This window comes from Octodon degus, unplaced genomic scaffold, assembly GCF_000260255.1.
Source record: "Octodon degus isolate 3935 unplaced genomic scaffold, OctDeg1.0 scaffold00047, whole genome shotgun sequence".
Taxonomy (NCBI): Eukaryota; Metazoa; Chordata; class Mammalia; order Rodentia; family Octodontidae; genus Octodon; species Octodon degus.
In genome coordinates, this window is record NW_004524623.1 from 9,879,068 (window position 1) to 9,893,710 (window position 14,643).

A 14,643-nucleotide genomic window follows, 5' to 3' on the forward strand; every position below is an offset into this window, starting at 1 on the left:
TCTCTCTCTCTCTCTCTCTCTCTCTCTCTCTCTCTCTCTCTCTCTCTCTCTCTCTCTTTGCTATTGCCTCCTTATGTTAGTTATTTCAAATCTAGTTTCATTGCGTGCAACTGATGTAATCTCAGGCTCACTTCTCTTGTATTACTGAGGAATGATAGCCCTGTAATCACTTAGCACTTTACTTTAGAAACACCTATGTGCTGGAAACTAATTTGAGTCATGAGTCCATAGTCACGGGTCAGAATGAGCAAATCGCCTGCTTTGAAGTGTTTATAATCTATTGTGTGCAATATAATTCCCTAGCTTCTGTACTAAGAACTTCAGAATCTCTTATTTGTCTTTTCTTCCCTTCCTTGCCTTCATCTTGTCTCACTGAAAACTCCTTCTGCTATTTTGCCAAGACTATTCTAAATTTCCATTGTAGTTATCTTGGATCTTGCTACAGTAGACATCTCTTGAACTAGTGTGTCTCCAATCTCTCTTCCCCAGATCAAATATTTTGCTTTGAACAATATTTTCTCTCATAGTCAAGAAAAGTTCAAATAAATCATGTGTGAACATACGTCTAGCTTTCTCTTCTGTTTCCATAGTTTTCCGAATTGACTGTACCAGTCTAAATAGCTTTCTTAGATTTTTTCCCCCACTATCTCCTTCTCTTGGCTACTATTTTCCTTAAACTCTGAAACCCTAATGTTTAAACATGTCTTCAGGGAGGGGCACTGCTGTTGAGTTGGCATCTGCTTTCCATCATAGCATGTCATCTTCCTTTGCAGATAATTTTATTTCTCATTGATTTTTTCAACAGTATTTACTGACTGCCTAGCATGAGTGCTGAAGACAGATCATGCAGAAGTTGTAAAGAGACTCTTAAGATTCTCTTTTCCATTTACTTCAAAAGGCTTTTCTTCCGTCAGTCACCCCCACTTCAAATTCAATACATGTCTTCAACCATAAAGTTCCCTGGACCTCATTCCTGTCCTGATTTCTTCTTCTTTACCTCTTGTCCCTATCTAGTCTTCAATCCCATATTTTTTCTAGGAGCTATTGCTATATCCATCTAATCTGCAAGTTCTCTAAATTCTGTGTATTTTCTAATAGCATCTTCCGCTCAGTCAGGCCTCAAAATTCAAATTCATCTTTGCCCTATTCCTGGAGTTTATCTTTGACTTGTGTCCTTATTGCTCTTATTTGCTTCTTTTTCTCTCTCTCTCTCTCTCTTTTTTTTTTTTTTACAATTTTAGTTTATTTCCTTTCTGGAATATTGAAGGTATGGCCTGAATTTTTGTTTTAGCCACTGTCCAAGTTCCTTAGCCCTGGTATTAAAAGGTTTATAAGAGCGGCCTGACTCTCATTTTCCATTTGACTTCCCACTGCTGGCTTCATACCTGTGCCTCTATGTAAACTTCCTTGGTTATTTTTCACCCGTGAATCTGTCTGATCACTGCGAAAGCCTTCCTGCTATACCACAGACATGCTGTCTGGTTGTTTATCAGTCCAGCAGTAGGTGACACAAATCCCACTTCTTCAGAACCTTTATTCCCCCAGATATAACTTCTTCTGCTTCGAGAACATGGATGGATATAGTTGTTTTATATTTACTGTATTTTTAAAATCTATTTTCCCCTCTATTTCGAGTCCTTGGTGATAGAAAGTTATACCATTCATCTTCTGCAAGATATCAAATACATCACCTTACTCAGAAGCATATGTTCAAGAAGTTAGTTGAGAAGATCTCTGTTTTCAAAGAGCTTACTTAGCATTAGAGCACACCAGTGAAGTCATAAGCTGTGCATCTTGGCTGAGTGGCATGTCTTCAAGAGGACAAAGTGATTGCTATGCCTGTGACAATTTTCATCTTGCATTTACTCAATTGCTCTAAGAGAGAGCAGCTTCTGCATAGACGCAGAGAGAGTGTGCTGCCAAGCATGAGGACACTGCTTTCCTCTGGAGGTATTTACTGTCCCTGAGACTAACCATGTGCCCTCCACTTAATACAATGTAAACATTTAAAAACTTAGTTGTGAACTTATACAAAAAGTCATTTCAAAGACAAAAGCTGGTAAAAGATGAGCGGGCTCCTGAGAATATGTGTGTGTGTGTGTGTGTGTGTGTGTGTGTGTGTGTGTGTGTGATGTTTTCTATGGACAAAACAATTGCTTACCTAGTGTCTCCTTGCACCTGAGATTATCAAACATCATTCTAGATTTTCTTGCACTAACTTTTTATTTATTTATGGTTTTTTTTTTTTTTTTTTTTTTGTGGTACCGGGGATTGAACTCAGGATCCAGGCACTTATTCTACTGAGCTATCTCCCAGCAACTTTGCTAAAATAAGACATTTGCTTCTCATAAACTTCTCACCCTACCTAAATATCCCTAAATATACTCGCTTGGGTTCTGGAATTGGAATGTAAGTTCCAATATGCTTAACAATGTTAGTCTGCTAAACAATGCTTTAAAGCCATAACAAAAGATTTTTTGTATTTTATATCAAAGCATTTATTTTTTTTTCTTTTATGCTTATTTATTTATTTTTAATTAATTTTATTAAGAAAGAAATAGCAATATATATATATATTATATACAAAATGGGATAGATATACAGCTACTTCCTCTTAGTTAAATGAGAAGAAAGATTTGTACTAATACAGTTTAGACAAGATATCATGTCTGCATCTTGTACTATGAATAACTACTAGGATGACAACAATATACAATGTAGTAATTATTATAACTGTCCTACTAACCTGTTTTGAAACTGTCTCAAAAGGAGCTTTAGAGTTTTTTTAAAGCTCCAGTGATGTATACCTACGCTGAGTTGTGATTCTGTTTTATAATCTATTCATACTGGGGTCTTAGTATGTAGTCAACACATGACATACTAAGTCATGACAGTTGGTGAGCCCATATGTTTATGAACTTCCATGAAATAGGGATTTTGAAATTTGGCTTTGAAAAGAAAAGGCTAAATATAGAATTTTGTGTGCTGCTCCAGAAAACATTATAATGTTCAACTTAGCACAAATTTTCTATAAGTTAGGGTACACAGTATAATAAAGAGTTCAATGACATGGCGTAAGTTCTAAGTATTGATTGTATTTTTAGTTTTTATTTCTTAGTGCTCCTCTCCAGTTTAAAGTAGATAGCAAAACTGGTCCATTGCTTAGAGAAGAACATATTGCTTTGTCTTTGGGTCATGCCCACATTGACAGTTTTTATGGCAGACAAGAGGCCAAGTCATCATTATGGGCAAAGAAACGCTTAAATCATCTGAAGATGGCTGTTGTGATCTGAACTGAAGTTAGTGTAGACTGCTTTAGAGTCTGTGTCTAACTCCCCAAGTGGAAAAGTTTGGTTTTACTGAAGGATGACTGTTTTCACCCTCAGGGTGGGTAGATTGGATTGAAGAATACACAGGAGGAGAGTTTGTCAAAGAAATTCAAAGACTTGTGTTAATAGGTTCTAGAGGGAATTTGAACCAGGACCCCAGGTGGAACCATAAATGTTTGCATTTTATGGACTTACACAAGTGTGCAGAGGATAAAGAGGAAGAAGTGAAAGATGGAGTAAAAAGTGTGGGAGGAGAAAATATCTGGAGAGGTGTAAAATTCTGTTGCTTTTCAGTTTATGATTTGTTGAGACAAGAATAAAATAGCAATTTGAGGAGTAATTTTGGTGGTAATTGGAATGTTTTGAGATACTCTTCAATAGTGATTAATTATCTATTAGTCCTATATCCAAGTAAAGTCCCAGAATTGTAGGAACTGATTATGATATCAAAAAATGGAAATTTATCACTGTGTTTCTGGACTGACTACAGTGGTACAGTCCAGGGATGGACGAGTCTTGTCTGTTTGTGAGTCCTATGATTCTCTTGCGAAAAGAGACACTTCTGTTCAACGTACCTTGTATCCATTAATTGGAATCCCACATTGACACCAATAATATGTGCAATTAATACTTGTCAGGAGAAATTTAAAAGAAAAATATGTTATGGGAAATGAATGGCTGGAGAGTATGTATCTCTAATGGGTATGAAGTGGGCTATGGTGTCATTAAGGAATCTCCCACCACCCTAAAATAAGTAAGACTTACTAAATATTCAGGGCTTGCATTCCACTGAGCCACAGTGTGAACCTCTTGGTGAAAACTGAGGAATATTCTTTAAACTTTACTTATATTTGAATTCTATTTGTGATCATCTAGGCTTAATTATCATTGCTTGGAAAGTTTCGTATTGATTACATCTTACTTTTTGTAGTAACAATGTTTTACAGCATTATAACAATGCTCCTGAGGGTTAAGTAGGCTAAAGTTAGTGATTATTATTTTCAATGTTTGTAGAAGACACTCCTGTCTTATTTATGTATTGATCTATATGGCTCTATTCAGCATCTAAAGGAGTGAAGTCTTAAAAATAATTAGCAAATTTGAATGAATACCTCCCAGTTTTATAGTACTTACTATCCTTAGACCTCTTTTGAACTATTTTATGTATGTTGATTCATTTAAATTTCAGAGCAATTACATTAAATAGGACTATTGTTACTTATATATTGCAAGTGAAATAAATGAGAAAATAGAGGTTAAATCATTTTCCTGATTAAACACAACAAATTAGGGGCAGAGTCACAATTTGAACAGACGCCCTTATTCTCCATTTACACAGTCACCTACTAGAATAAAGATAATAAAGATTGTGATATCACTCTAAGGCTATGCTTTACACCTACTTAGGCAGACACAAGGGCCAGGAGTTTGATTCCCTGGCCTGCCATGCCGGCCCTGCCCCTGGAGCACGCTGAGAAGGTGATTGAGACTGGGTGTGGTGGCTCCTGACTGTAATCCCAGCAATTGGGAGGTTGTAAACAGGTGGATCACTATGAGTCCGACCTACGCAGTAAGCCCTAAAGATTCTGTAGACCCTATCCTAAATACAAAAAAAAGCTATGCTTTAATAGGAATGTTTATTAATAGATTATAAACTTGTTAGCACAAGAACAACATTTTATTAATTTTGTCATGCATTGTTTCAATAAATTGTTATAATTACACTGCACTTGATTTGTAAATTATTATTGTCACGACATCGTCTGTCCAGGAGATTTGTGTTTTGCAGTTGTAAGATTTACAGTCAGAAAATCTTTTGATTTATGAACTTTAAGCAGTTTTATTTTTAAGTGAGATACTGTTTTCCTGTTGGTCTCATTAAATGGTTTAATATAGTAGCATACATGAAGCAAGCTTTTGATTGACTCAATGATTGTTTGAATCATTTGAATTGGTTGAAATTCTCTTGCTTTAAATATTATTTTTTTTTTTTACAGGGCGCTGCTCTAATTAGAATGCTGGCTAATTTTATGGGCCATTCAGTTTTTCAGAGGGGTTTGCAAGTAAGTAAAATATTTTCCATTTTCCATTAAAATTTCCTTGCCAATATATTTAAGTATATTTCACAAGTTGGGAATTTGTTAATATAAAATTGATGACTTTGATGGAAAATTTAAGATGTGTAAGCAAAGTAATATCTTTCTGTATGACCACCGAAAGTTGTAGATAGAATAGTTTTTGTCCTAACTGAAAAGAAAAACTGTAGTTACACAATTTTAAATCTAAATTGAAGTAATTTTCACACATATCACGTTCTAAATTTGATATAAGTCTTTAAAAAGACTGCTGTCCTTCTTTTCACTTACAACTTCAGATAATGTGAAAATAAGTTTTATTGGTCTTAGTAGAATTATGTATTTCAGAAAATCATGAGGCTACTAAGATGTTTCCTTTAGGTTTTACTATCCATGTGCATGAATTGTTATTTGTTTTAATGATAAGTACATGTTTATACTTCAATTGGAAAACAATACTTTTTGAAAAGGAATAAAAAGAAACAGTTTATCATACTGCATGTAGAATAAGAATTATGGAACCTAAGAATGGATTTTCAGAAGAGGAAATTATATTAAATTTAAAGCAGATACAAATATAGAAATATGGGCGTTTATGCCATTGAATATGCTGGAGTAAATCATGTTACTGGTAGCTGTGATTGATGAATTATTTATGATGCATTCTGCTACTTAGAAGTGTCCTTTAAAGTAAATTGATGTTCACCTGAAATACAATTATGTTAAGACAGAGCAAGCAATCAATCTTATCTGTTCTTAGTGAGCTTTTCATTTTGAAATTTAAATAAACTACATCTGGGATCAGGTCATATTTTAGAGGTATAATTGCATTTTTACCCATAATACACTGAAAGATAAAATACAAAGCAAGAGTTAAATGTGTTATGACAAAATATATTCCCAATTCAATAGAAATATATAAATATCTTGAAGAATAATTTCCATGAGAAAACATTTTTACAGATTTGGTTCTGCAGGGGTTGAAATTTACTTTAATCAGCTTTTTCCATAAGGGATGTCTTCACAATAGCTGAATCATTGAACATAGTTGTGAAGTGCTAAATGTTCTATTCTGATCACGTAGTTGGGAAAACATTTTTCTTTTCCCTCAAGGAGTGCCCTCCATGAATATCAGCTATCTGGGAAAAGGCCCTTCTGTATCACCCATCCTTTGCTTTTTCCCCTTCAAAGTGGTACATGACAATCTGAGAAAATATCTAAGCTTTCATAAGGATAACACAAATTGAATTTGATTTCTTGGAAGCAAGATTATGTGAAATCATTTTCTACGTACAGCTTTTATTGTTCTTCATCTGAGTGGGTAGATTTGCTCAGCGGATTGAATAAGTTTAATTGTATTATCTGGAGAAGATCTTTGCTTTGTAACATTTTTCTTGTCTTTGTAACATTTTTCTTTTCTTAACCTGTCCTACTTTCTATGATATGCAAAATACATCATTTTAAAAAACATCTTTTCCCTTTGATCTATCCCATTCAGTTCTATCTGAAACAGAACACATGTGCTGACTCATTAAGATAAAAATATATGAAGCTTTATGAACCTGTGCGTTTTTGGTCTTATTCTTGATTTGGTTAATTTTCAGTTAAGGGACTCTATGTTTGTCAACATTGCCTTTCATTTGCCATCTGACACCTCATTGATCAGATAGATCTGTTTCCTTCAGTACCTGGCTCACGGCTTTATTTGTGCTCATCGCTCAAACTGATTTAGTGTATCATCAGCAGCTTGGATTAGCTTACAGTAGATCCCCACGTCTCGGTGATAAATTATCATCTCTGTGGATGAAGACGTATGGGATACAGTTTGGAGTTGACCTCCTGAACACACACTGTGAGTCGCGGTGCTGAGTGGTCAGAGCTGATATTGATATGCTTTCCATCCACAAGGCTCCGGGGAGTTTTGGTTTACAAGCTGTTGAAAGCGCTAATCTAGGTTGTCAGCACTTACCTTTGCTGGAAGATCTATTCGTTGCTTTTACCTTAACCATAGCTATTCCTGTGTCAGAAATTGGAAATTTGTTATTTGCAAACAAATCCATAATTAAGTTTCCATTAGGTATGTTCCTCCCTTTTTTATAAGTCTGTTCCATGTTTACTTTCTTTCCTTTCCTCAGCATATCTCTTTCTTTTCTTCTGTGCTAATATCTTTCCTCCCATGTTCTACACAGTAGAGTTGTCATGGCAATTTCTTATTGATTTATTATCTACCTAAAAGTTGTATTCTGTAATTTTGGTGTACTTATGACTCATGGTAAGCTGTTTTGGAACAAAGCAAAGATTATTTAGAAATAGATACATTGTATGCATAACTTAGTATCATAGTGAGTTTCTGCATCAGTTTAAATATTTACATATTATTTATAAACTATTAACTGTCAAGTCAAGTATACTTTATGTCTTTTATACTGTTTTGTATGGCAGTATGTACCTTAAATTTCAAGTCAAACACAAATTTGTCAGCAGGAAGGGACCCTAGAGAATTCTGAGGGCTTTTTTTTTTTTTTTCCTGGTAGTATCAAACCCATGTGGTCAGCTATTAGAAAGTCTGGAGAATAATTCTATGTCAGGTAATTGCAATTTGACTTTTGGAATTTTTTTGTAAATCTTTTTCTAATTCCCTATGTATTGTATGATTTCAATCTGACTCTCAAATGGTTCTATCTTGCTTGTTTTAAGAAAGTAAACTGTCTCAAACTGTTTTTGGTAGATATCATATATACAGGTATGAAATTACTCCCCAATATCTCTAATAATCTGACTTCAGTTTTATTGTATGAATTGAAAGTGACACTTGGGGTGAATCACACTCAAACCATTCTATTGTTGAATTATGTGTGCCATTTATTAATGACATTTTTAAAACAGAAATGATTCTATTTTTGAAATTCTGCAGATCAGTGCCAGGGAAATGGCTCAGTAGAATAAGCACTTGCCTGGCAAGTGCAAGGACCTGAGTTTAATCCCTGGTTCTGACAAAAAGAAAGAAAGAAAGAAAAGAAAGAAAGAAAAGAAAGAAAGAAGAAAGAAAGAAAGAAAAGAAAGAAAGAAAAGAAAGAAAGAAAAGAAAGAAAGAAGAAAGAAAGAAAGAAAGAAAGAAAGAAAGAAAGAAAGAAAGAAAGAAAGAAAGAAATTCTACAGATCTGCCATTCTGTTTACCTATTTTCACAGAACATTTGTAGATGTTTTTGAGGAAGCTTGAGGTAATAGAATTAGTAGGGAAAAGTAATTTTTTCCTTCTAATTAACATTGGCATTCTACAACTCACCAAATCTCACTTGGCCTATGACCTTATAATTATAAAATATAATACGGAAGACTCCAAGAGTCATTTCATCTTGTATTCTCTTAGTCTATGACTTGATCAATTAGATCATTTGGGATTGATTGTTTTAGTTTAGGATAGCTGTTGTAATATGATGAGGAAATCTTAACTAGATGTGTGAGATTGATTCCCTGCTCTTGTATCACTAGGTAGCCATCTAAATATTAGGATTGAATGGCTGCCAGTGCACCCTGTGTTCTTAGCAGTAGTCAAATCAAAATAGTATTTGCTGTTAGAGAGATTTTTGCTAGTAAAATGATTCATTTTGCAGTATTAAGAAATAACTTTCATTTTCTTGAGTTTTTAGTTACATATTTCATATTTTGTTCTCTATACTTTTAATTTTTGTGATAAATCCACAGTTTTATTTATTATTATTATTACTTTATTTTTTATAATTTATTTTATTCTATTTTGAAGAGTAAAAACAAAAGCAAAAGCAAATAGTACATACAAAGACAGAGACAGGGTAACATACAACAACACATATGTTACAGATTTTCAAAACAAGAATAGCAAATCAACAATGATGGTTACATTAACTATTTTTATCATCAAATCTGTTGCTCGGTTTAAGAGATACAGCTATGCAAGATTGGACAAATAATTGAATATGAATGCTTACTTTCCAGAAACCTTAATTTTTGCTGATATTTGTGATCTAAAAAACTATGTCGAGAACAGTAATGTGTAATGCAAAAGCCATGGTTTACTACCTCTCATCCTGGTCTTCTAAATGTGTGCCATTTTTAATGTCTTTTCAATTATTATATGCTCTTTAAATAAATGTAAACAAAAGGTGAAAAAAGAGAAGAAAAACGAAACCACAGTTTTATAAAGGGAGATTAGTGAAGGACTTTCTTAACTTCCTTGATTATTTACAGTGCATACGCAACGCTTGCTAAGCCAAGAGTTTCTTCTAGTGCTCTTGAAATCTGGAGTAGGCTCTCCTTCAAGTGTGATGTTGCTGAGTGTAGTGGAGATTGGTCTTTAGGAGAACCAGCAGCTCCTTTGATTAATGACACAGGGGACTCACACAGGAGGAAACTTGCCTTTTCAGAGGCAAGAGAGCTGCTTTTCACACTGAGGTTCAACAGAGTTTCACTTTCTAAGGCCAGCATCCCAAAGCTTTTTTTTTTTTTTTTTGTGGAACCAGGGATTGAACTCAGGCCTGTGTGCTTGCCAGGCAAGCACTTATTCTACTGAGCCATCTCCCCGGCCCCAATCCCAAAGCTCATAGTCATAAGCTTTTCTGTCAACACCCTATGTTCTATATAAAAGATTTAATAAAGTCAGGAAATATACTTGAGCTATAATTTTGTCACTTAGCATTTCAATCCATGGTTAGGTTTTAAGACACACTGATTCTAAATCTATAAGGGATGCTAGAGAGTTCTGGCATTGTCATAGATCTCTACCTCCCACCTCTACCTCCAGATTTTAAAAAGTAAGATTATAATTTTGTTTTATAATCTCTTTTCATCTGTCAGAAATATCCAGTTTTTTTTCTCAGACTCTGTTTTGTCATAATGTTCTATTCAACCAGTTATTTAGGAAGCTATTGACAATAATTTAACAAAGTGGCCCTCAAAAACATGAATTGCAATGTTGCTACTACCTGGTATCCATGATATTGTCCTCTAAAAATCTACTTAAAAGAGGCAAACAGTTGTGGATAACAATCCTGGAACATGCGGACCCTCTAGAAAAATCAAAATCATTATAGATATTTCACACAGAAAGGGAGTTAGCTTTGGTATATATATATATGTTCCCAAAGTGGAAGAAATATGGGAGAAAAGGTCGAGAAAGCCACTGCCAGGTTTCATAAAAATGGAAATTTGAGTAATACAAGAAGTTATTACCCATTTTAGCTGCCCATAGTTCCTTTGGATGCCACTGGGAATATCTTACCTCTGTATTCTGCAAAGCCTGCACTCCTCTTTGCTGCTATCTGCTCAATGAGAGTTCCTTCTTCTCTAATGACTTCCATATCTCTTATGTGTACTTTTTGTCTTGTACAACTTAAACTTGACCTAACCTAACCCAAGGAGATCACAGGGAATATAGCTTTCAGGTATCTAGCTCATACAGCACACACGAGTGTAGGAGGTAGTGAGAGTTGCAGTGAATTGCTAACACACATTCTGACACACTAAATATATGGGTGCCTTCATTCTATCAATTAAATATTACTTGCATTATTTTTTATAGATTGTTATGTGGAGATTTAATAACTATTCACGCCTTAATTTAGCATGCTTTTATATTTGTATTAGGAGCATGTGATAACTAGCGAGGTAGAACAGAATGGTTTCAATTGATTGTCATACTTTGTCCTAAGCTCAGGAAATAGCTCAGTGGTCTAACTGCCTGGTAAAAGCAAGGACCCAGGTTCAATCCACGGTTTCACATGCCAAGCTGGCCCCACTCTGGACAAGCCTTGCCATCCACTGAAACCAGGCTTCTTATAATCCCAGTGCTGGGGAGGCCGAGACAGGAGGATCGCTGAGTCCAAGTTGCATAGCAAGACCCTGTAACAAATAAACACAAGAAAAAGAAAATAACTTGTCATGATTGGTGATGGGAAAAATTAGGAAGATCAAACCAACAGTGAGTGTATTTCACTCATTTATAACTGTGCTTTATAACTGCCTGTGATTTGTGATCTCCAATCTTTTTTTGAATAAGTTGATTTAGTTGTGTTGGGGAGAGTCAAAAAAACAAAATATAAAAAAATAGTCAAAAGTATAAATTTTTAAAGTGATTTATCTTGTAAAACAAGGAGCTAGAGATAGATTGTTTACAAATAAGAAGGGGACAAGGCAAGCCAGGGAGGAGAAGGCAGAGACAATGTAAAAAATATTAAGATGCATTATGTGTGGGCATCAACTCACTATGATGAATATAGTTGTAATGTGCTGAAAATATGTACTAATAATATTAAAAAATAAAATGAGGAGCTAAAGAAGAGACAGAAAACTTACCACTGTAAGGGCCAGCCAAATAGCACAACTGATTAAAGTGCCTGGAAGCAGGCGCAGGCTTAGGAGCGGGGTTCGATCCTTGCGCCTGCCATGCTGGCCCCATCCTCAGGGCAGGTTGAGATGGCAATTGAGATTGGGCATGGTGACGCATGCCTGTAATCCCAGCTTTTGGAAGGCTGTAAACAGGAGGATCACTATGAGTCCAGTCTAGTAGTGAGACCCTGAACACACTGTAGACCCTTCCATAACATTTTAAAAAAAATTTTAAAAAACCCTTACAATTGTAAATAACTGTTTTAGGTCTCTAGTAACTTAAGAAGTTCAGACTTTGTTGCCTGTTCACATCTTGGGCTCCTTATCCTACCCACTCAGTGGGTCAGTTCCCTAGAATATGGTAAATATGGGGAGAGTTATCTAAGCAGCAGTTTGCCTATATTGTTTTTGCTTTAAAAGCAACTCTACATAGGATTTCAGGACAGTGAGCTGATGTGTTTCTCCCATCCAGGATCTTCTCTTAGCAATGATTCCAGTGAGTAACAATGTTTTTAAAAAAACAGCTTCATGATACATTATATATCGACTTTAAAGAGTCAGTGAGAAATGCGCTAGCCAGGTCAGCAGTAATCAGAAACTCCGTGTGCACAAGCCCAGGTTCCACTGCTGACATATAATGCTGCTCTTACATTAGCACCTCGTTTTTGTCTGTGGTAAGAACATTTCTGAATTCTTTCCTAGGTCATTTAAGGACAAGCTAGTAAGATCACTCAGAGTTTACACCTCTGTTTAATATCTGTGCTATTGGAAAGTGGTTTTCTCATTACAGTGTGACAAAGATAATGGGACACTTACTGATGGGACACTGGGGGAGCTAAAATACATGCAGAGTAATCAGGCTTGTGTCCTTTCTTCTGCTTGGACGAGCTTCAGTGCTCAGTGTTGAATTTCTTGTTCTATATGGAACCTGGAATATAAGTATAATCCAATTTTTCCCTTCATTATTTTCTTTTTCTGTTTCTCTAGAGGTTCTTAGTGATTTCACACACATACCCTTTGACATCCCTCTTGCTCCTGTCAGTAGTTTCTCTAGATTTCCTCCTCCAAAAATGCTAACCACTTGCTAGCATCTTGTAGAAATTCTTCAGAGTTTTCATTTGCTAAACATCTTACTGTCTTATGCATATGCATTAATTTTCACCTGTCTGTAGCAAATGGTTATAGTTAAAATATACATATAGTTAATGAACTAAAATCCATTGCTTTTGCCTTGTTTTTATAATTTAGGTTAAGTTCCCATTGCTTAAATTCTTATTCTACATAAGAGTTATAGCCCTACTTCAAGTAATTTAGCTAATGATGCTTTTAGATAAATTTTTTTTTTAACATGATATGACCCTTCCTTATTTCATTTTACTTTTTAAAATACCCCTCATTACATTTTTTTCCTCTGATTTTTTAGAATTTAAATTAAGCTGTAATTATGAAATCCTCAGATAACACTGATTGGCTCAGAAGCAATTAAAAAATAATTACTACATAGCAGTATTGCTTTTTCTTTTCAAACAATAAAATATTGTTTTAATGATTTGAACTTAACAATAACATTTCTCATGTTGTTATGAATCAGCATCAGGGAATTGAAATTACAAAGACAGAGAACTTTGAAGCTTGACATTAGTTAAATCCTTGTCAGAAAGTGAGTCACCTTCTTACTCAGCTGGGGGGTAGGGTGGGATTCAACATTATCTAAAATATGATTGAATAAAGAAAGATTTCATTTAATTAGTATTTAACTGCTCTTTCACATAAGGTAACCTACAACAAGATATTTGACTCCAATTATCAGGGTGGAAATTGCTTATGCAAATCAGTGTAAGGCAATGAGGTGTGGATAAAAAGCAAAAGGGAAATATCATTATTATTGGTTTGTGCTCATAAAATTCTGATAGCCCGAAGGTAATGACAGGCACAGAAGCCACAGAGATTATTAGTAGTAACAACACGGTCATTAACTCGTGCTCCAGTGAGGTGTTGTGGGCTAACATGTGTATTCAGGATTTTTATTTGCAAACTTCAAGATTATGTTTGTGAGAGAGCACTGCATGGAGATAGATTAAAAGTCAGAAAATGATACACGGGGACAGGAGTTAATGTGAATTCCTTTCTAAAGAGACAACATCGTGTTTTTCTCGAGATGGTATCTGAATCATGCTCCATCTGAAATAATTGAGAATACGTGGATTTCCTCAAATGTCTCTGCGTTCCTTTGGAAATTTTATGCAGATTTATGTGTTACAGTTACAAAGGTGAAAACTTGGTTATGTTTTGTGATCACACCATACTCGATGGCTATGTTGTTTTTGGCACTGATTTTCTGTCATTGGATTTGACCTAACTAGAACTTCATTAATTAAAAACCTATCTATAAAAAAAGCGTGTTACAGAATATACATGTATATTTAAATTTTAGGAAAGATCCCACAGATTTGAAAATCACGCATACAAACTTCCATTCAAAACAAGTACTTTTATTTATTTTTTACTTTTTATTTTTTTGGAGGAACCAGGGATTAAACTCAGACCCTTGTGCTTGCCAGGGAAGCATTTATTCTACTGAGTCATTTCCCCGGCCCCCAAACAAGTACTTTTAAAAGTTAAATATCAGTAGCTATTTATAATTCTGAGAGAGATAAATTCAAGGTATCAGTTTAAATTCTTATATGCAGGTTCTGATTGAATCTTTATTTTGCCTCTAATTTAGATATTGCAAATTGACAATGTTGGCATTTATTAAAAAGTATTAGAAAAATGTGTTTTTGTTTAGTCATACTTCAGTCATTTACCTTACTCAATAGGAAAATCTGTAATTTTATATTTATTACAAAAATAAAATATATTTGTAACAAGTCAAA

At 34.7% G+C, this 14,643-nt stretch overlaps 1 protein-coding gene across 1 annotated transcript in view; it reads left to right on the top strand.

Annotated features, from left to right (window-relative positions):
* Positions 1–14,643, top strand: part of Trhde (thyrotropin releasing hormone degrading enzyme) — a 462,867-nt gene that overhangs the window by 318,226 nt on the left and 129,998 nt on the right. Inside the window, exon 7 of the mRNA XM_004632174.3 lies at positions 5,327–5,392. Coding sequence (XP_004632231.2) covers positions 5,327–5,392 — 66 coding nt within the window. The remainder of the gene's footprint in view (positions 1–5,326; positions 5,393–14,643) is intronic.